The sequence below is a fragment of the Lontra canadensis genome, unplaced genomic scaffold (assembly GCF_010015895.1).
Source record: "Lontra canadensis isolate GAN:19392208 unplaced genomic scaffold, GSC_riverotter_1.0 scaffold76, whole genome shotgun sequence".
In the NCBI taxonomy this organism is placed as follows: domain Eukaryota; kingdom Metazoa; phylum Chordata; class Mammalia; order Carnivora; family Mustelidae; genus Lontra; species Lontra canadensis.
Window position 1 is genome coordinate 6,185,823 of NW_022631070.1, and position 23,200 is coordinate 6,209,022.

The 23,200-nt window shown below is 42.6% G+C and overlaps 1 protein-coding gene across 2 annotated transcripts; it reads left to right on the forward strand.

Annotated features, from left to right (window-relative positions):
• Window positions 1-94: 94 nt before the first annotated feature.
• TUBAL3 (tubulin alpha like 3) lies at window positions 95-21,690 on the forward strand. 2 transcript variants are annotated; one of them, XM_032881665.1, is made up of 4 exons: window positions 95-159; window positions 12,881-13,124; window positions 19,309-19,457; window positions 20,713-21,690. In XM_032881665.1, the coding sequence occupies exons 2-4, from the start codon at window positions 13,022-13,024 to the stop codon at window positions 21,655-21,657; spliced, it is 1,197 nt and encodes a 398-aa protein (XP_032737556.1). In that variant the 5' UTR covers window positions 95-159; window positions 12,881-13,021; the 3' UTR covers window positions 21,658-21,690. The 2 variants fall into 2 exon arrangements, with proteins under 2 accessions (XP_032737556.1, XP_032737555.1); XM_032881664.1 differs by lacking the exon at window positions 95-159 and adding an exon at window positions 9,226-9,248.
• Window positions 21,691-23,200: the final 1,510 nt, after the last annotated feature.

Below are 23,200 nucleotides of genomic sequence, written 5' to 3' on the forward strand. Positions count from 1 at the left end.
GTCCCGCCCCGCGAGCGCGGAAGTGGAGGCCGGAAAGCGTTATAGTGACGGCCTTGGGTTTGGTTTGTACTCGGTTTCCGAATTCCCAAGGCCGGGTTCCTACCTCACGGCTAATCGATTAGGACTTCCGCCACAGGCCAGGGCGAATTGGAGCCTGAGGTCTGTCCTAGTACTCGGGGGTGAGGGGAGGGTGGGGGGAGAGAGATCGGAAGTGCTGACCCGAACTGAGATTTGGCGGTTGGCCACATAGGAGCTAAATTACTCGTGTGAGGTAGATCCCAGTTACCTCGGGGAACGGAAATGTGCTCTCGGAGCGTCTCTAGGAAACCACCAAAACCCGGGCGCGAGTCGTCCTCGGGGGAGAGAGCCCCTCGCGAGCAAAGGGCGTGAAGGTGCCTTTCATCCTCTAAGTCTGGAAGCAGCAAAAAAGCAGACGTCAAGTAAAGGACCTTCTCCCGTAAAAAAGACGGTCGTTACATAGCACGTGCCTTGATTTTAAATGTCACTTTCTGCGCGTCAGAGGCCAACCGGGAACTTCTCCTTCGACACCATGATCGCATCTCTGGGAATCCATCCTGAGGAGTAAAACTGTCTCGACCTCGAGGGGCGGCAGAAGGGGCCACCCGGGAGGACGGCGCGGGGGCTGCTTGGGCTGTGCGCGCGTGAAAACGCCGGGCGCCGAAGGGGCGCCCTGACTCCCCGGTGCCCCCTGAGCGCTGCGGCGGGGGCTTGCGTGCGGAGAGCTGCGCTCCGGGTACCCGGATGAAGGAAACGCTCTCACTGACCGAGATTGGGGCGACGGAGGAAGCCCAAGGAGGCGGACTTCTGTAGGAACAGCACCCATTAAAGAAACTCTCGCCCTCCTTCGGTCTCATACATTTCAGCTCCTTTCCCGACAGTTGCCTCTTCCTCTGACCTAGGGTGAAAGCCCTAAGATTTTGCCAATTCTCTGGGTCTTCGTTTTCCTATTGGGGCTCCCGCGTACCTGTGAAAATGATTGCTTTTCGCCTGTTAATCTGCATTCTGTCATTTTCACTCTCATGCCCACCCGGACGCCCTGGGAGGACAGAACTGAAATTTTGTTGCCCGTAGACATCAAGATATGAATGATTAATGGCACTGATGTTTATAATATCAGAAAAAGTAAAGAAAGTGAAATAAAAATGATAGGGAAGTGGTTAGTTATAGTTGATCCACTGGAAAGAATATTTTCAGCCCATAAAAATTAACTATAAATGGGGCGCCTGGGTGACTCAGTGGGTTAAATTAAAGCCTTTGCCTTTGGCTCAGGTCATGATCCCCGGGTCCTGGAATCGAGCCCCGCATGGGGCTCTCTGCTGGCTGGGGAGCCTGCTCTGCCTGCCTCTCTGCCTACTTGTGATCTCTGTCTGTCAAGTAAATAAATAAAATCTTAAAAAAAATAACTATAAAGTGTATAATAGGATAGGTACTGTAATTTTGAAACAAAAACATGGAATATAGACATATTCAGTATATTTTGAGTTATGAATTATAAGAGATTTAAAAGAGGAAGAACATGCAATCAATGTATTAAAAATTCACTAAGTAGTCAGACTATAAGTATTGAAATTATTTTTACTTTCTTATATTTCATAATTTTTTAATCATGAGATGCTGAACTTGAATTGCATTTATAACACGAGGAAAAATTCTTGTGTTACAAGAATCATGTTGAGATATTCTACCTTATCCCACTCTCCCCCAGCAATTAAAGAAGAAAGTTTTGCTTTGCAGCAGTTAGAGCTGTCTAAGGAGCTTTCTTTTTTCCCTCAAGTTTATTTATTTAAGTAATCTCTATACCCAAGGGGGGCTTGAACTCAGGACCCTGAGATCAAGAGTCACATGCTCCTCCCACTGAGCCAGCCAGGCTCCCCTAAGGAGCAGGTTTCCATGCAAACAGATTTACAAATATTCTTTTGGGTGTCTTTCTCAAAGATTATTTCAACAGCTAGTAGACTGGTATAAATTACTACACAAACCAATACTTCTAAAACCTAGTCTCTTATACTCTCTAAATAAATCAAACTCTCTTTTTGTAAAACTGCTTACCAAATGATACCTGTCATGCTTGTTTTAGCAACCAGTAAGGTCATACAGTACATACCAGCTGTATGTAAGTGGGGTTATAGAGGGAGAAGTTGGGAATGCCCAGTGTCTTTTATTCGGCCACTTCCAGCAGTCTGCCTGACCCCTCTGCACCACGGATACTTCAGTTCTTTCCCCAAGCCCTCAGATGCATGTTTTGCAGAAAAATGAGAATGAAAAGACTTTTAAAGATATCAAAGCTGTGTAGTCTTAAACCGCCAATGGGAAGGTTACTCTGATGGTAAATGTATTTGATGGAGAAACTGTCCAGTCATCATATCCGACCAGCCAAAGAGTATTGCTAGGCACAACAGGACAGACTGTTTGAAATCAGGCTTGTCGTTTCTTCGAATCTATCAGGCATGTTTGTGTGTAGGGGAAGGGAAAGCTGGTCATTGTTTTGCACCTATCATCTATTTATGATCTTGGTTTGGTTTTGGATATTTCAAGGAGAATAACAGTTAAATTGGAAACTGGAATGACAGCTGGGGGGTTTAAGAGGAATGGAACTTGGGAAGAAAAATGTGTGGCCAGGAGAAGTACAATTAATTAGAAGTAGATTGAGCCGAATTGCTTTTATGCTTAGACTGTCTGGGGAGGAGGCCATTGAAATTTCAAAGTACAGAATTCTGTTAGTTGTGGGGGAGGAGGGAGGTGGGAGGAAAGGGAAGAAGGTAGGGAGGTGGGCACGGTAGAGGTGGGAATGACAATGGAAAGTGATTCTGGCTGTGGCAGCCAGGGCTGCCAACAGAGAATTAGCAAAGATAATATCTTCAGAAATGTCAGAATATCAGTCAGAAAGAATTATTTCTCAGAGCCAAAGAATTTCTTGCTTAGAAGGTTACTTTTTCTCAATCACTTAGCCAGTGAGTTAACTGGCCTATATTGAAAAATAGTTAAGAGATCAACTTTGTAAAGGAAGGAAATCCTAACCATATACCCCACACTTTCATACTTGCAAGTTTTTTTTCCCCACTCTCTTTCAAAGACATAACGACAGCTAACCCATGTGTCCATGAGGATTCTACCAGAGAAATAGAGCTAGTAATAAATACTTATATATGTCTATATTTATATAAAAATGGAGGTTTATGTAGAAGAGAGACTTACGTATTTATATATGAGGTATAAAGTAGTGTGACGTGTGTGTGTGTGTGTGTGTATGGAAGTATATTTCATGGAATGGTTTATGTGACGTGGGCTCTATAAAATCTGAAGTCAGTAGGACAGACTGGAAGGCTGGCAACTCTTGGGTAGGAGCTGAAGCTGGTGCTGCTGCTTTGCTTCTAAGGCCTTTCAACTGATTATATGAGGCCCACCCATGTTATCAAGGATAATATTTACTTAAAGTCAACTGATTGTCTATGTTAACCATATTTACAAAGTGCCTTTTCAGTTACAGATTAGTGTTTGGTTGAATAACTAAGCACCATGGGCTAGCCGAGTTGATACATGAAACTAACCATCACAGCAGAAGACTTCTCCAAACTTGAAATTCCAATTATTATTACTTTAGGGAACTTTATTCCTTTAAGATTTATTGTTTCAAGGAAGAAAGAAATTACTAAAAAAAAAAAAAAAAAAGAAAAGAAACTAATACTAAGATGCATTTCTTAGGTTATATTTCAAAAGAGACTTTTCTAATTCTGTTCTAATTCCTTTGCAAATCTAAGTAATCATAGCTCTAAGTGAGGTTGAGAATTAAAAAAAAAAAATGAAACATACTAAATGTATCAGTGGACCAGAAAAGAGATAATTAAATCATCTGATTTTCCCTTATCTTGTGTCAAACTAAAAATAATCAGGGGCCAATGGGAGAAATTTGACACAGCAACAAAATAAACATGATCCTGCTTTTATAAAATGAAACCGGCTTATTCTTTGCCTTTATTATATGGAACTACCAGAACCCTAAAAATTTGGGGGATTATTGGCAGATAGAGACAGATGGGACTGACTTTATGAAGATCAAATTCTGTGACAAGTAGAACTCATAAATTCAGGAGAAAACTGCTGGAGTACACATGATTAAAGGAGCTCCCCATGCAGAATCAACAGATACAAGATGCAGAAGGAGTTTTAATGATTTGGAATCATTAAATTGGAAGGTACATTTGGAGCAGGTGGGTCAACAAGCCTCTTCCCCCTCCTCTGCTTGCAAAGTCTACTTGCCCATTGGCTAAAGCAGTGAGTGGGGACCCGAAGCTGGAGAGATGGAGCAGTGCTTCAGGACTATTCCAGGGAAGATGGGGAACACAAAAGCAGAAGACAGATAGAAGCCACTCCAGCAGTACATTCCAACCTTCCACCTTTATCACCAGAAACAGGCTGTAGAAAATAGCACCCACAGGCAGGCAAATAGAGGTCTAAGACAAAACAGGATAAAAGATAAAATCATGACTGTTAAAAGATTTAAGGAAAACCTTCACAATGAGAGGGACATCAAAATCCTAAAGGGGAAAGAATTAGAACACAAGGAAAGAAACAGAAGACTTCACAAACACAAACAGAAGACTTCAAAGGGAGAGGTGAGATGCCAATTCAGCCATGAAAAGAAAATACACTAAAATTCTGGTCACTTAAAAATAAATGGGGCTCAGTCAGTTGAGCGTCTGCTTTCGGCTCAGGTCATGATCTCAGGGTCCTGGGTCGAGCCCACATAGGGTTCCCAGTTCTGTGGGAGTCTGCTTCTCCCTCTCCCTCTGCCCTTCCACCTGCTTGTGCCCTCTCTCTCTCTCTCAAATAAATAAATAAAATCTTTAAAAAATTCTATAAAATAGAATAAAACTAAACCAAAAGACACATCGATAGCAGAACCAATGCAGATGAAAAGCAAACCAATCGGCCAAAAGTTCTAGCTGAAGAATTCTCCAAGAACACAATGCAAAGACCCAAGGGAAAGGAAAGTATGAAAGAAGAATATAGAGTCAAAAGAGCAACACTAAAAGTTTTAACTTTTATCTAACTAGAGTCCAGGAGAGAGAACAGGCAGTATGGAGAGGAGAAAATAACTAAATTAAAAAGCCCAGGCCCAAGAAAGAGTAAGACCTGAGTATTAGAAGTATCCTCCAAGTACGGAACGAGGTGATTTTAAAAAGATTACATAGAACCACATCATGGAAATTTTCATGTTCAAAGAAATAAAGAGAAAAATGATGAAAGTTCTCAAAGAAAGCCTGTCTATAAGGAACAAAGAATCAGAGCAGTGTAATATTTTTTAATGGAAAGAAGGAATAATGGCCAGTATCTTCAGAGGTTTGAGGACATATGGTTTGGAACCTAAAATCCCATATTCAAACACATTGTTATTATTTAAGGGGGAAGAAAAGGTGAACACATTCGTGAATCTGTAGGAACCTATCAAATGTACCATCCACATAACTGAAAGAATTACTTGCATGTATAATCCAGCAACATGACTAATAAATCCAATGAGAAAGAATTAAGTGGATTACAGGAAGCAGTAGTATATAAAGAAGCCAGTACAATTTATACTTATGCCTAAATAATTTTTAATGGCTAGTGTAAAAAAATTATTTTAGTGACACCAAAATTCCAGATAATATCAATTTTGGAAGCAAGAGATGTGAGGATGGCATAAAAGGGGAAGATTGAGGGGTGCCTGGCTGGCTCAGTCAGTGGAGCATAACACTCTTGATTTCAGGATTATAAATTCAAGCCCCGCATTGGGCTTAGGGATTACTTAAAATATTTAAAAATTTTTTTACAAAGGGGGAAGACTGAAAATGTGTGTGTGTGTGTGTGTGTGTGTGTGTGTGTGTGCATGCACACGTGCGTGCATGTTTTGGTGGGTAATAGATTTCTAAAAGACTAAAATATATAAGATTAAAATAATATATAAATTAACAAATATAATCAAATTTGCATATTAAAAATTTGAGAGTAACAGAAATACTGGAAAATGAGCTATAACTTACAAACCACTAGAAAAAAATTGTGGTGTGCAAAGGAAATTCAATCAGTCTATCAAATTGGAGGAAAGTAAGAAAAGAAAAAAAGCCTAGTCAGTGGAAAATGTAAAGTAAGGCAAGAATATACTCAGGCATATTGGTAATCACGAGCAATGTGAACACACTACATTTTTGTACTGAGAGACAGAGACTCTCACTATCCTTACAAGAGACACATCCACAACAGGTTTAAAAATAAGCAATTGGAGTTCTAGCTCCAGTAATATGATGGAATAAGTTAGCTGGACCTCTTTGACCACTAAGTGAAACTAAAAATGCTGACTAACACACAAAAGAACATATCAAAAGCACTGATGAAAAAGACAGTAGAGCATTTCAAGGCCAATTCCTGAGGAAATGAGAGAGATACATGCAGGCCAGAAACTCCTTCTTGTGTTAAAGTTGCTTGCCAAACAGGGAAGCATCAATTTTCATGGACTCACTGGGTCCAAGGGAGAGGAATCAATGCCCAACCCAAGATAGTTTCATAGGAGATCCTCCTCCATAAAGTTGAACTCCCCAAATACTTACAGAGTAAGTGTAAGGCCACTTGACACCCAAGAGACGACAAGGTTTTTCCTCTGGTGTTGAGCAGAGCAGGACATTGGGAGGGATTGCCTCTCAGAATTATAACCACAAGATGGCCCTAGACCAAAAGGTAACCTAAAATCACTTCACTTGGGTAGTCTGAAAAATAAGAAAACTTCAGTGAATCAATTTAAACAGATAACGCCCCCTAGATGACTTGCAGAAGTAAACGCAAATTGTCTCTGGAGAAACATGTTCATTCCAGACTTCAAAGACTCCCTTCAACTAAGTTCTCAAAGAAAACCAGAAGCACACAGTCAAATACAAATACATAAGGAGGGGAAAAAAAGCCAGTGCTGGTATGAATCAGAAAAAATAACTGACAGAGGAAACAGACCTGCAAAAATGTTTGTTTCATGGAATAATCAGTTAGAAGGAAACATCTACAGTTACTATGTCTAAACAAATAGAAGACAAGATGGAAGATATCTTGGAGAAATAGTCAATCACTGACCGCTCCCCCCCCAAAAAAAACTGGATGTAGCAGGTTTAAAAAAAAAAAAAACTTCCAAAAAATGAAAAATATAGTTATTACAATTGACAACTTAGTGCATGACTTTAAAAAAAGATTAGATAAAGCCCCAAAAAGACAATGAATAAAGGGGAAGATAGCTGGAGAAATTAAGCAGGTTGTAACACAGAGATACAAAGAGATTGCAAATAGGAGATGTTCAGAGACGTATAAGGTATATAAAAATGTCTAACAAAAAGGAAAGAGAAAATGGGAGGAAAACAATACTCAAAAAATATCATGGCTGAGAACTCTAAAATTAAGAAAGACATGAATCTACAGATCATTAGATCCAACAAATCCAAAGCCAGACAGATAAAGAAATGCACATAAAGACAATTATGGTAAAACTAAAGAAGCCAAAGACAAAGATAAATTCTAATGCAGCCAGAGAGACCTTAAAGAGAGCAACTCTTCTACTGACAACTTCTTGTAGGCAGGAGCAGGGGCCAGAAGCCAGTGGACTCAGGGAGAAATGCTGGCACAGAATTCCATACCCGATGAGATATCTTTCAGGAAGGTGGGTGAAATAAAGGCATTTGATACAAAAGAAAAAAAAAAGTAATTGAAAGACCTCACTCAAGGAATTCTGAAGGATTTACTTCAAACAGAAGAAAAAAAGTAGGAGAAGGAATGAAAAGCAAAGAAAGTGGTAAAATAAACATTGATTTTTATGAAACAACAACAATAATGCCGTGTTGGCTTAAATACATGTCATTGGCACAAAAGAAAGGATGCCAACAGATAACCTAGAGCATGGGGACAAACAGATATAAGATAAAAGCACAAAATAAGATATCTAAACCCAGCTTTATTAGTTATTACATTGATGTAATGGACTAAATTCTTCAATTAAAAGATAAATAGGAAAATATCCCATAATTTTTGTAATGTAAACTTACAAAGGACACATCAAAAATATGAGAATTCTGAAAGGTTTTTAAATTCTTAAGAATGCAAAATGATAGAAAATACGTTATTCAGACACTAACCAAGAAAATAATATTGAAGTAGTAATACTACTACTCAGTAATAAAGAATTTAAGACAAAATCATTCATAGATATAGTCATTTTAAAGTGATAGAATATTTCATTCCTTAGAATATCTCACAATTTTAAAATTTACATGTTCTTATTAACATAGCCTCAGAATATATAAAACAAAAATTGTCAGAGAAACAATAAACAAATCAACAATCATAATGGGAAAATTTGACACATCTTTAAAAGGAATCAATGCTCAAAATTTAGACTACACAGTAAATCAGTTTGAAATGTGTATCTAAAACATTGCATCCGACAAACTACAGAATACATTCTTTTGAAGCATTCACAGAACATTTTCAAAAATTGACCATATAGCAGAACGTGAAGGCTGTCTTGACAAATATATAAAGAGAGAAATTATTTAGAGTATGTTCTCTGATCTTAATTCAAATAACCAAAAATATCAGTATAAGTGTATGTTATCTATAATAATATCACAATTTAAAATAGAACAAATAATAAAATTAGGAATAACCAAAACGTAGAAAATCCCCATACATTTGAAAGTGGTGGTCACAGTCAAGGCACATGAGTAGGAGGTGAGAGGTAAAAAGGACACTTTCTTGGTTTGCCGTCTGTCCCAGGAATTGTTTGAATCTTATTTAAAGTGAAGATATTCATGTAGTCCTTATGCGCTAGAAAAAGCTATTTGCTATTGCAGCGAATTTGATTCCTACTCTTTCCCCAACCATGCTTGATACATTCTTAATCCAGGAGGAGGATCTTTTTAAGAAGACAATTTTTATTTTTAACCAGAACAGGTTTAAGTTGGAAGTAGATTTGGGTACGCTGTAATGACATCACCTGTAGTTGTACACAGAGTTATCTCGGGCTGTTCGGGTCCCGCATCGCTGCTTTTGGGCAGAGAACGGGAAATTCAGGAAGGGGCTGTACTGCTTTAAGTGAAGCAGGTGTCACAGACCTCAGCTGGAGTCATTTCCTGCCCGGTGATAAAGTCCACCTGGGCCTGCGGCTTGGCTTGGTCATTACCGAGGGCCAGCAGGGGCACCTCCAGATCAGCATGGTAAGTGGCTGGGGTCCTTGGACGTGGTTATCAGTGTTGCTGTGGTTTTGTAGCAAATTTTACTAACTGAATTTGGCCCTCTTCCCTGCCAAACTATCCTTAATACATTCTTAGTACAAGAGAAATACTTTTTAAGGAGACATTTGTTTCTTTTGGTAACTGTGAGGCAGACTTGAAGCTCTGGTCTGTTCACCTGTAGTTTTGCTGCTTTTAGGAAAAGCTTAGTGAATTTGCAGTTTGTTCCCTGCTTTTAACCGAAGTAGTGAAACAGGAACCCTTCCTTCCTTTAGTTCTACACTTGTTTTGGACCTGCTGTGCTGATTTTTCTGTAGAAATCAATTGCTCCACTTTTAGTTATGCGTTTAGAGTTTCTGGGGACTTCAGACCCAGGTCATCATGGCTAGACTCATAAATGCACAACAGGGTAAAGTGCATGGCCATCTCCTCATCCTCTCTTGAGTTTCGTTCTTGGGGGACAACAATGAACATAGTTACTTACAGTAATTCCTGTTTGGGGATCATCTCTTAAGATCCACTCTCCCTTTAATGTCTTATGTGCTAGTTCCCATAGTTTTTGGTGTCTTAGAATTTTAAATTCTTAAATGGAAGCAGCCTTCATACTGCTTTCTTATCTGATATTCTCACTCCCTTAGACTCTTTCTCTCCAACATTTTAAGGATATTGAAGTTATTTTGCTCTTAAAAATCATGCCTTCCTACATGAGGGATCCCTGCAGTCATGGAAACATTCTGTTGCTTGACTAAATTTCATTCTGGGGATGATATTTTTCAGTATCACCTGGCAAGATACTAACGGGGTGGAAAATGGGTACGGGGTACATGAGATCTTCATTCTTTCTTAAAACCGTGTATGAATCTACTGCTTATCTTTATTTCAAAATAAAAAGTTAATTAGAAAACTGTGCCTTCCTAGTAATTTAGATAAACATTGTGGCAGCTGATGTGCTGTGATTGATAATATCAATATTGAATGGGCTGTGATTGATAATATCAATATAATATCAATATTGAATGGGCAGTTTACAATTATTTTATAGTGTGGCGAATGTTTTATTATTTATTTATTTTTTAAAAAGATTTTATTTATTTATTTGACAGAGAGCGAGATCTCAGGTAGGCTGAGGGTGGGGGGGGAAAGCAGGCTCCCTTCTGAGCAGAGAGCCTGATATGGGGCTTGATCCCAGGACCCTGAGATCATGACCTGAGCCTAGAGCAGAGGCTTTACCCACGGGGCAACCCAGGCACCCCTAGTGTGGCTAATGTTTTAACAGATAGTTTGGAAAGGAGGGATTGGCTAAGAGAAGAAGGTGAAAATAGCCTTCTGTGCCCTGGGACACAGTTAAGTCATAAACTCAGCTGCTTCTCAAACTGGGAAGGGCGTGACTTGTCCTTCTTGAGCCAAGTGTTCCTGTCAAGTTTGAAAAGGACCATACCATGCCTATGTCTGAACCCCTTGGGTAACAGACTGTGTAAACAGCAGCAACTGCTTTTCCATGTTGGTGATTATTTTTTCTCTGGGTACTTGGAGCAGATGCATGTGCACCTGCCATAGCCTGGGTGGTAAGCTGGGGGTGCTGTGAGAGAAATTGACTTGTAAGTGGCTCAAAAGATGGGGAAACCATGAAATGAACCCCCCGTTCAGGATTTTTACCTAAGTCTAGGGAGTTTTGATCTGATTACAATAGCTGTACTGTACTGAGATCGTTTGCAGTCCAGCAGGTGTGGGAGGAAGGAAGCCGTGCTTTGCAGACAAGCATGTTAGAAGCTCGTTTATGATGGAGCATGCTGTTTGATTTTTTCTGTGCTGGACAGAAGTTGGGATCCTGGGTGAGGTGCTTCCTGAATTGAGTTCACAGACTTTGTCGTGAGAGACCCGTAGTTGCATGGAGAAGGCATGGGGCGGGGGGAGTTCTACTCAAGTAGTGAACTTGAATTCCTCATAAAGCAGAGAGGGCTGTTAGTCCTTGTGAATTGAGGAGACAGAGTACAAGGGCGTGATGCGGTGGAGCAGGAACAGAGTCCAGGTCGGATGGCAGGGCTGTGACTGGCCAGAGCTCCCTCCCTCCCTGGACTAGTGGTCTTTTCGTGGTTGATCTCAGACCTTGTCCAGCGGAAGAACACCCTGGACAAGGGCAGAGCTGCTGATCGGCTTACCAGGCTAACACCTGGAAGGGGAGCCTATGAGTCCTCCTGCACAGACCTGTCCCATGCCCACTGGCAATCAAAACCCCACAGCATTCAAATGTGTGAATGCTGCCCTTGTGGTTTTTCTGGGTCTTTTCTTTCCTTCTCTTAGATGAGTACATATTCGTGTCTGTTTAAATGACCAAAACAGTTGTTGGCCTTTAAAAAGAAGGATGTGAATGGTGATTTAAACGTGGGATGGGGGAATGGAGGCTGATGAGGGTGAGGGACAACACTGGAGTCCGAACAAGGAAAAAATATTCCCTGCCCAGATATAAAGATAGTTAATATTTGATGCATTTTAAGGTTCTTTTTCTCTGCTTATTTTTTAATGTATTTGATGTCATACTTTATATACAGTTATACAACTTATATGCCTCTTACCTCCGTTTTATCATAAGCTTTTCCCATGTCATAAAATTTGGGGGGTAAACTTTTACGGGTTGCATAACTTTTCTTCAAATGCCCAACAATAAATGAATGTAGATTGGTTCTTGATTCTCACTCTTATAAATAATACTGTGAATTCCCTTGTGCCTAAATCCTTGTGTTTTTCAATTTTTTAAAAAATAATTCATTTATTATTAATTTTAATAATTCATTTGTGTATGTCATCTGCCTATTTCTCTACTGGCTATCTCAAGTGTTTGTTTGCGTTTTCAAAGATTTTATTTTTAAATAAATTCTTCATCCAACATGAAGTTGAACTTACAACCCTGAGATCAACAGTCACTCTACCGACTGAGCCAGCCAGATGCTCTGCAAGTTTTTTTTTTTAATTAATGTATGTAAAATTGCCCTATTGATAGCCCTTAATATGAAGAACTACATATCAGTCATTTTTTTATAAACCATTATTCTTGTTTGCTTATTGCAGTATTGAGTTTTTACATTTTTGGGTTGTGAAATCTATTACATGTTTCCTTGGTAAATTTTGCTGAGAACATCCTTTCTTCTTTAGAACACATATGCATAGTAAATATAAAACCTCAAGATGTGAAAAAGTAACATCTTTAAGTGCAATGGGTTTTAATATAGGTCAAGGTTATACATTGATTTTTGGTTTTATTCCTTTCCAGTAACTAGCTAAGATTTTTCTGGGTAAGGCAGCTTGATTTTATACATGTATAATATATTATGGATATATATTCTTAACTCACATGCTTAGCCTGTTATTCAGTAAGTCCTTAAATTATGATGCTGAAAGAAATCTTTCAGTAAAATGGGAGTCCTTGGTTCATTTGTTCTGAAAGTGTACCTGTGCCCTGGGTTTTGGTTTCCATGAGACACTTAATTAGCCTTATCATACATTTCTCTCCTTGGCTTCTGCAAGCTTGGTTTCTGTTGATTGTGAGCAGCATTACTGAGTGACCAAGCTCATGTGATCTTCAAGGGCTGTTGGTTCTCACCTCCTACGGCTTGTTTCAGAGGGAGTGCCTTTCCATCCACATTGGCCAAGCTGGCGTCCAGATTGGGGATGCTTGCTGGGAACTCTATTGCCTGGAACATGGAATCCAGCCAGATGGCGCTGTTCTCAGTAGTAGAAAGGATCAGCTGGAAAGTGGGAACATGGAGCACATGGATGCATCTTTCAATACCTTCTTTTGTGAGACGAGAGCTGGGAAGCACGTGCCCAGAGCACTCCTCATGGATCTGGATCCCGCTGTTATAGGTAATGTAAGGCTTGCATTCAACTGTACATAACCAGGTCCGCACTCCAAGCAAAAAAAATCCAGTACCAGAGATGGGCTCACCAGATTGTGTGAATCTGTCTGAATAGGATCATGGGGATATTTTTTAGATCTAGAAGTTTGTTTGTGACCACTTAAGGCGATCGGCATGAAACCTACCCAAAGGGAGTACTTGCTTAGCCTTCTTTCTCTGTGTGATGAAACAAATTCAAACCTTTTTAGTTTCTCCACACGTCTGTTGTTGCAGAAGATTAAGTCTTTTCTTGGATTTGAGAGCCAGTTGCTAGAAGATTCCAACAAAGAATCTGAAATTTGGCATTATCTGAACATGATTCTAAAGAGGCAAGGAATCAGAGAAGTCTTAACTTTGAGAAATCAGTATAATTTTATGATTATTAATAGCAGACTTTGTAGTATCTTGTCCAGAAACATGGCATAGCAGCTCGGTTCCAAGAGCAAGCCTCACCTGAGCACAAGGCAGAAGCCCGTGGCATTTTTGTAATCTAGCCTCAGAAGTCCCAGTGTGTCACTGTTGCTGTCTGATGGCTTGAAACCATTACAGAGATCCACCCAGGGGAGGAATAGTGGACCTCACCTCTTGATGTGGCAAGAGCGAGGTTCCAGAAGCACACAAGAAATGGAAAACATTCTTGTGGCCATCTTCGGAGATTGCAATCTGTACACAGTGGATTGGATTTCATTTCCTTATCGGAACCAGGTCAGATCAGGTAACTGATGGCAGAAGTAGATCAATGACCAAGGGAAGGAAAAGATGGAGTATTAGTACGAGGTAAGAACTGCCTCAGCCAGGATTCCTATGTGCAGTTTCCGTGTTTGCTGGATGTGAAAGGATGAAAAATAAGGAAACACTGGTGGCTTCAGGAACTGGTGAGATTCGCATGGAGGCTAGGAGAGGCAGTTATGTTGTCTTCCGACTTGAGCTCTAAGTGCCTGAAGAGAATATCTGAATTTTTGTTTCAGACAAACGGGGATTTGCAGCTGTGAGCTTTAGCTAGAGTCTCGTATCTAGAAAGCCGGGCAGAGTAGAATATGTCCCCAGAGGACTTTGGTGAATGTAGCTAAAGAAGCAGTGTGAGAGGCCACATCTCAGTGTCCGGAATATTGTGGCAGGCGTTTTAACTTGCGCCTGTCTGAGGATGCCAGGCAAATAGGAGGCTGAGGATCTGGAATTAGAAGCTAATAAGCATGTCAGGGCAGAGATACATGGCAGGAAGAAACCAGAAGAAATTCCCCAATCCTCTAGAAAACAGCATAGAGAGAGGGCAGTTTTGAGGATCTGGAACTGGCCCAAACAGAGAGGCATAAGCTCCAGGTTTTAGGAGAAGGCACTGTTTTTTCCTTGTTCTATTCAGCAAATAAGAGAGCCTCATGCGTGCAAGGCACTATTCTTGACATTGGAGGTGTATATACTCTGAGTCTTCATGGACCCTCCATTCTGGTGGGAGGCCTGATGGTCATCCGTGGCATGGAGAAGAATAAAGCAGGGCCACAGGGATAGGGAACATTGTGTGAGTGGTGGGAGGTGCTTTTTTCCTAAGGGATGCCGAGGAAGGCCTTGTAGAGAGGGTGACATGTAGGGATCTGAAGGAAGTGAGGACATGAACCTTACCTCTCTGGAAGAGACCAGAAAGGACTTTGTGCACAAAGTGATACTCCATCTGAGTCTCGAAGGCTGGGTAAGAGCTGTTTAACAGTTCACAGGTGAGAGAGGATGGAAAACATATTGTTTCAGCTTGAAAAGGGAGAAGATGTTGATATAGCAGACTCACAGGAGACGTGAACTGGAGTGGAGGCCGGCTATGGGATTTCTTTGAATAATTTGTGTGGTGTGAACCTCATAACAAATAGGGGGCCAATAAAGATTTTAGAGCAAGGAAAAGACAGATTGAGAATTATACTTCAGTAATGTTAATCACAGAGATTTATTCATTAATGTATACAACATTTCTTTAGCACCTGCTATGTGCCAGGTACTAATCTAGAAAGAGAGTAGACTGGAGAAAGTTACAAGGTTTTTGTGATGTATGGACGGAGAATGGAGAAGAAAACACAGATTTGAGAGACTTCCATCTAAAACAAGAGCAACAGATTATGTGTCAGTGAATGTTCTAGAGAGAATTCAGAGATGGCAGCCAGATTTCACTATTTGAATAATGAGATTGATAAATGAGGTAGGAATTGCAGAGGGGGGTCCTAGGTGTGTGGGAGTAGGTAAGTTCCATTTGCACGTGAAGAGGCTGGTCCTGGTAAAAGATGGGGAACCAGAGGTGTTCAGTGAGAAGTTATCCTACAGAGACAAAACCCAAAAGCTGTGGTAGTAGCTGGTCTCGTTCAAAGCCAGCCCAAATGGTTCTAGAATGGAGGAAAGGTGAGTTTTGATTGTGTTTATGGAGTAGAATTCTACTGAAGATATTTGTAGGCAGAACAAGCAGAGAGGGAGGGGAGGGAGGGTTCAGAGTGAGTGAGTGAGGGGACCCAAAGCATGGAGAGAGTGGGTCATGCCTCTCCTTCTCTGAGGTAGAGACTGAGGATTTTGTGTCAAGGAGGAAGGTGCTCATTGAGGAGTTCTGTGATCAGAATAACGGGGTGATACTGTGTGAGAACTCAGAGAAAGGACAAGAGGTATAATACACATTTGCAGAAGAGGACAGAGGGTCAAGGGAAGTGTGAAGGGTGTGCTGAGTGTGGGCCTGAAGGGGCAGAGAGCACAGCTGGGATGGATGGTGCCCATGATATGTGGACAGGGTGAGCAGGGATGTGGGCCTGGCGGCGAGCGTATGCTTCTAATCACAGGGCCAGGCTGTGCGAGCAGACCGGTGAAGCTAGCGCGAAGGGAGGAGGGGTGGAAGACGAAAATGCTGGGAGCTCCAGGTTGAGGTGAGAAAGAATCCAGTATCATTCAGTGAATTCAATGAACATTCATTCCGGCTAGGTAGAGTTGAGCGTAGAGAGGAACAAATGTCCATCCCTTCCCTCCTATTGTCCTAGTGAGTTCAGACCATTTTAACAAAATATTATAGACTGGAGGCTTAAACTACGGAAATTTATTTCTCATTGTCTGGAGGCAGGAGTCCAAGACCAGCGTGGCAGCCTGGCTGGTGTCCGATGAGCGCTCTCTTCCCGATTTGCAGACAGCTGCCATCTCACCGTGTCCTCACATCTGGCCCCTTGCAAGGGCACTAACCCCATTCACCCGGGCCCCTCCCTGGCCCTGCCACCTCCCAAAGGCCCCACCTCCTAACACCCTCACACTGCGGGAGGCCTCAATGTGTGACACCTGGGGAGACACGAACATTCAGTCCGCAGTAGCCACTGTTTATTAGCAAGGAACCACACAGGTATTTTCCTATAATCCTTCCAACATCCTGTGAGCTTTAGCTAGAGTCTAGGAAACCTTGTTGCCATTTTCTGTTAACAGATGAAGAAGCTGAGTCTTGGGCAGGTCATGGAACTGGCCTTAGGTTGTTGAACTGTTGAGGGGAGCACTGGGTTTGACCCTAGGTCTGCCAACTAATAAAAAGCCATTCTCTTCTAACAAAAAAGCAGCATAAACTAGTGGAGAAGAAAATGTAAGTGGTCGTAGCAACACCAACACACGTGTTCACTTGAGACGTATGAAATTGTCCATGGTTGGTTATTTCTTACCTAAAAATTGCCAACATCCTTCAATGCAACCTAATAACAATAGAAATGTCCATGAGATGCAGAGGTATCCCCAGGAAGGAGTGAGCAGCTGGGGAGCCATCAAACTTCTTCAGCCGAGGGGGCAGCATAGGCAGCTTCCCAGAGGCGTGGAGGAGCGTGCACCTTGAACAGGAACAGGGTGTGGGTAGGAGAGTGATGGGGACAGGAATCTGGAAAGACTGTTGAGCTGGGTCTTGGGGGAGCAGGGGGTAGTAAGGAAGTTTGGTTGGAGAAAGGATTTCGCAACTTTAAGATTTTGGATGGGGGGGGGACAGTTGTGAGTGATTTCAAGTGGAATGGGGCTAATAGCATTGGAAGTCAGGAAGCAAGGGATTGCCAAATAGTCATGTTTAAAAACCACTGAATGCCCTGAGGGCGCTGGTTAAGGATGCTGGGTCAGATGCTCATGTCACTCAGGAAAGTAGAAAAAGTGCCAGGAAGTGAGAGTGGACAGCTTAGGTAGTAGTGCTACTGGTAGCACTAAATGGTAGTGCTGTAATCACTGATCTCCAAGAGTGGTTTTTACCGAAAGAATTTATGAATGACCCTCAAGATCTCCACTGAACATTGACATGAAGAAGCAGGCTTCCAAAATTCTAGAAATTCCCTTCTTTGCCTGAACTCAGCCTTATAGCTATAAGTGAGAAGCAAATAGTCCACCCAGAATTATTTGCCCACTTACATCTTGTTTATAAATATATCTTTTAAAGCTCTTCACTTTGGTGGGTTTTTTGATTTGTCTTTTGGTTACTTTTTTGGTGTGTGTATGTTACTTAAGAGTCCTTTAAATCAGTTTTAGTAAATTTAAACATTTGGTGGTATGCAAAATTGTGGTTAGAAATTCATGGTCAAAGGGGCTCCTGGGTGGCTCAGTCTGCCTTTGGCTCAGGTCACGATCCCGTGGTCCTGGGATCAAGCCCCGCATTGGGCTCCCTGCTCAGTGGCAAGCCTGCTTCTCCCTCTCCTGTTCCCCCTGCTTGTGTTCCCTTGCTCGCTGTGTCTCTCTCTGTCAAGTAAATAAATAAAATCTTTAAAAAAAAAGAAAAAAAGAAAATCGTGGTTATGGGCAGGAGAGAACTGAGAGAGCCATCTCGTTCTTAGAAATGGAGCGTGTTTCCTCTCAGGCAGTGAGCTTCTAGGGCTATCTGTAGGTATCTGGTGATGAGTCAATACAGCATTAGCATAAGTACGTGTCGTGAAGCCAATTGTGTCATTATTATTTATAATAATTGTTGTCATATGGGCCATGCATTGTGCTCTACGATCTCACGTAATCCTCATAGGAGCTCAAGGGGGTAGGTCTTAACATTATCTTTATATGTGAGGTGAGGTCACTGGGATTTAAGGATGCTAAGGAACTGCTGGAAAGCCAAGTGATGAAGGAAACCGTGAACTTGGGAAACGGATTCTCAGATACGTGCTCTTGAATGCTGCACAGCATGGCATCCTGCCGTAAGCTGGACAACATTCCCAGAGGCTGCTTGGCCCTCAAACACCGATGCGTAATTCTGTAGGAATTGGGCTATCTGGGTAATTCTCGGCCTGGGGAGCGGGACCTGGGCCTGAGGACGTGTGTTTGGTATTTTCTCAAGCTGAGCAGGTTTTTAAAAGGAGGAAAACCAGGCAGGAGTTGCCCTTGGCTGTGTTGAAGACTGCCAACGTGTTAACCCCAATTTCCCTGCTACTTGTGGTTTTATCAACTGCATTCGAGTTGGGGAAGGCATTTGAGCTCATCGCACCTTCTTTGTTAAAGCCTCTTTTAAAGTGGACTACTAATAATTTAGATCAGTTTGCTTTTTCCTGCTTTTTCTGGCACTCAGTTGCCGATTTGTAGATAGAAATACTGGCCTTAGAATGCCAGAGCATCACAGAGTGTGTGATGGGTTTGAAGAGTTTCTCCTAAAAATGTGTCCACCTACAACCTCAGAATATGCCTTTATTTGGAAATAAGGTCTTTGCCACTGATGTTCTAAGTTGAGGTCCTACAGGATTGGTGTTGGCCATAACGCCAAGGGTCTGTGTCCTTATGAGAGGAAGAGGGGACCTAGTTTGGGGGAGTGGGCATGCGTGATGGAGGTAGGCACAAGTGTGTGGCCCCAAGCCGAGGACCAGCTTCTCCCTGAGACCTGCGGCAGGAACCAGCCCTGCCAACACCTTCACTTTGGACTTCTGGACTCCTGAACTGTGAGAAAAAACATTTCTCTTATTTTCAGCCACCAGGTTTGTTGTAATTTGTTACAGCAGCTGTAAGAAACTAACAAAGGGTCTACATTGGGAAAATGTACTTTCCATTTGTCTGGAAGTAATGATACTGTTCTAGACTGAGGAAGGCCAGCTCGGCAGTTGAAAACCCTTTCTTTACCGTGACACTGGGGAAATCACCATTGGGTTGGCAGTTGAACTGGTAAAGGGTTAGCCGTCAAATGGAGGGAGCCTGCTGACCTCATGTCCCCTCTGCAGATGGGATTCGAGCCAGCCAGCGCCGCTCACTTTTCCACCCAGAGCAGCTCGTCAGTGGGAAGGAAGACGCCGCAAACAACTATGCCCGCGGTCGCTACTCTGTGGGGTCCGAGATCATCGACCTTGTGCTCGAGAGGATCCGAAAGCTGGCAAGTGGCCCCTTTCTGCCTAGTGGGGGCCTGTACCTGAGTGCCTGGGATCCGTCTTCCATACAACACCCAGGTCACCGCCCCCGGCCTCTCCCGCAGACACTCAAGGCTGGGAAGCACCTTGGTGTAGGATTGGATGACACTTCGTGATGTAGGATGCATGGAAGAAACCTTTTAGCTTACTGCAGCCTCCTCTTCTCTTTCCTTTTAGATCTATGAAGAAAGACTAGTTTTTTCCACTGCTTTATTGAGATATTGCGCAATAATGGCCACAGTGCAGTTAGTGTGTGTATGTGTGTGTGTGTGTTGACAACGTTTAAAATCCACTCTCTTGGCAACTTTGAAGCCTACAGAATTGCTAACCAGAGCCACGGTGCTGTCTATTAGCTCCCCAGAATGGACTCATCTGCTAGCTGGATGTCTGTGTCCTTCAACGTCTCCCAGTTTCCCCCACCCACAGCTCCCACAAGATACTGTGCTACTTTCTGTTCTTATGAGTTGGACATTTTTTGATTCCACCTATATGAATGGGATGATACAGTATTTGTCCTGTTGTGTCTGACTTATCTCTCTTGGCCTAATGGCCTTAAGGTCCCTCCATGCTGTGACAGAGGGCAGGGTGTCCTTCTTTGTAATGACTAGCCCCCCTCTACTCTCGCGTCTGCCCACTCATCATGGCTCACTTTCTCACAGACTTCCAAAGCATCCTGACACCTGTCCTTTTCCTGTAGTCTCCGTTATTTGTGAAGTTAACAGGTGACACATCCTACCCGGAGATTAGTTACTCTAGTTCCTGACCTTGAACTCTTCTTTACAGGCCTGCATCTGGGGAATCCTTTGTCTAGTACACATATTGGTGTCTGGCATACTCCTTAATCAAATGATGCCTTTTACACCTGCATAGTAGACTGGATGTACGGGTGAGAGGTACTTCATCTCCTGGGGGAAGGGGGGAGGCATAGGTTGCTTCAATATTTGGCCATTTTGTTTGTTACTGAGAAAGACTGAGCTATAGCTCACAAGCTGATACATTTGTGAAGGGCAGCTAAAGACAGTTGAATATTTATGCTTCGTTTATAGTGAAATTCTAAAGTGCTTCCCCTACCCTGCAGGTAACCACTCACGTGTGTTACTGGGGAACTAATAAGGGCACACTCGTCCTTTCTGAAAGTTTTGTCTGGGGAAAATTCTTGTCGCCCCACTGCCACTGCGGGGCTCATGTGGCCCAGGTCTCACCTCTCCTTTGCTTCCCCAGGCAGAGCAGTGCAGTGGACTTCAGGGATTTTTGATTTTCCGAAGCTTTGGAGGAGGCACTGGATCAGGATTTACATCTCTCTTAATGGAGCAGCTCTCGATAGAATACAACAGGAAGACGAAATTGGAGTTCTCTGTCTATCCAGCCCCCCGGATCTCCACCGCTGTTGTGGAGCCTTACAACTCCGTCCTCACCACGCACACCACCCTGGAACACTCAGACTGCACATTCATGGTGGACAACGAGGCCATCTATGACATCTGCCACCATAAACTCGGTGTCGAGCGTCCCTCTTACGCCAGCATTAATAGGCTGATAGGCCAGGCGGTATCTTGCATTACTGCTTCTCTCCGGTTTGAGGGGCCCTTGAATGTGGACCTCATTGAATTCCAGACCAACCTTGTCCCTTATCCAAGAATACATTTCCCCATGACAACCTTGGCCCCCATCATCTCTGCTGACCACGCCTACCATGAGGAGCTCTCTGTGTCCGACATCACTGCTGCTTGCTTTGACTTCTCCAATCAGCTGGTCAAGTGTGACCCTCGGCTGGGGAAGTACATGGCCTGCTGCCTACTGTACAGAGGGGATGTGGTCCCCAAAGACGTGAATGCAGCCATCGCAGCCATGAAGTCAAGGAACTCTGTGCAGTTTGTGGATTGGTGTCCGACTGGTTTCAAGGTGGGCATCAACAACCAGCCACCCATGGTGATGCCAGGAGGGGACCTGGCCAAGATCCAGCGGGCTGTGTGTATGATGAGCAACACCACGGCTGTCGGGGAGGCCTGGGCCCGCCTGGACCACAAGTTCGACCTCATGTATGCCAAGAGGGCGTTTCTGCATTGGTACAGCAAGGAAGGCATGGAGGAAGGCGAGTTCTCAGAGGCCAGGGAAGACTTGGCCGCTCTGGAGAAGGATTATGAAGAAATGGGGCAAAGTTTCTGATGGAAATGTGGCCAAGGAGAGTAAGCGTTAAGTTGAAGTGTTTTGCTTTCTTTCAAGACGTTATGTACCCTTGGAGGGTAGGGTTCCCCCTGATTGGAAGAAACTGGAAACCTAATCAAACAAGACCCTAAGCTCAGCTCTAAATCAAATGGGTCAGTACCTTGTCTGTTGGTTCAGCCCAGCTACCTGTGGACCCCCTAGGTTTGGGGTTCTTTGAGCCTTGGATCATGTCCATGTTTCTTTCTTTCTTTCTTTCTTTCTTTCTTTCTTTCTTTCTTTCTTTCTTAGAATGGAAAGCTAGCTTTGTTCTTTGCTCCTTCAAAAAATGATGAAACCCTAAAGTCAGTGCTTTCCCATTCCCTTTCCTGTGGTGTAAAGGAGCACATGTTAATTATTAATGTTATTTCCCCCATGTCTATGTTTTGTACATTGATTAAATAATGAATATTTCAGTATCATTCTTTTCTTTCTTCCAAAGGTAGGCTTTAAAGTCTCAGTTTTTTTTTTATGCAAACAAAAAGCAAGAATATTCTTGGGTCTTTCAAAAATTTACATCTGTGTTCCTGTGGGTCAGAAGGTGAGAAGGATCTCTCAGCTCCCTGTCCTTGAAGAGATGTTTTCAAAGTGTAGCCAGCAGAACCCTGCATTGGAACCATTGGAAAGGTTTAGGAAAAAAAAATGCAGATTCTTGGGGCACCTGGCTGACTCCATGGGTAGGGTGTGTGATGCTTGGAGTTGTAGAGATTACTTAAAAATAAAAAAATTAAATAAAAAAAATGCAGATTCTTGGGGCACCTGGCTGACTCCATGGGTAGAGTGTGTGATGCTTGATCTTAGGGTTGTAGAGATTACTTAAAAATAAAAAAATTAAATTAAAAAAATGTAGATTCTTGAGGTACAGAAGCTCTGGGGATTGGAAGGGGCATGACCTAAGAATCTGAAGTTTAAAAAGCACACTTGAAGGAATTCATTTTTGAAATTAAACTATCCTACTTTCAAACAAGTTATACCTTAAAGTGGAAGAAGTAGTTATAAATGCATTAAAACCATCTTTATTATCCATGATGTTTATTTTAGTCTGACTAGTCACCAGCCTTCAGGTGAACTAGACCCTGCAAATATACTCACTTGGCCTTACGTGTTGCTCTCGAGCTGATGGTAGATATTGTCCAGGTGCCTCATTCAGCTGTGGTGTTTACCCTGCAGCCTTAGTCCTCCATCTGTACCCTCTTTGCCCAACGTGGTCAGGGTGTTGGGTTCAGGTAGATAATCTGAGGGTAATTGCACGAAACCCTTGGCTGAAGGCATCAAGTTGAGGGTCATACTGAGAGCTTTGCCAGACTGTAGTGCGACCACCTTCTTATTGCGTGGACCCTGCATGAGGACTCCACCTCTAATGGCCTCCTGGTGGATGTGCTTACGTACTAACATCACTGCCCTGGGATGTGGCTTCAAGAGTTCCATTCACATCACGTACCCTTGTGCAGCCTTCTCTTGTACCTTGTCTGCCCCTGGTGGAGATGCTCTTGGTGCCTTTCTCTGG

Bases quoted from the DNA above. Each gene is read 5' to 3' on its own strand.
- TUBAL3 (XM_032881664.1), top strand. The intron at 13,125-19,308 runs GTAATGTAAGGC...TCCCCTCTGCAG, and splicing joins TCTGGATCCCGCTGTTATAG to ATGGGATTCGAGCCAGCCAG. The intron at 19,458-20,712 runs GCAAGTGGCCCC...TTGCTTCCCCAG, and splicing joins TCGAGAGGATCCGAAAGCTG to GCAGAGCAGTGCAGTGGACT.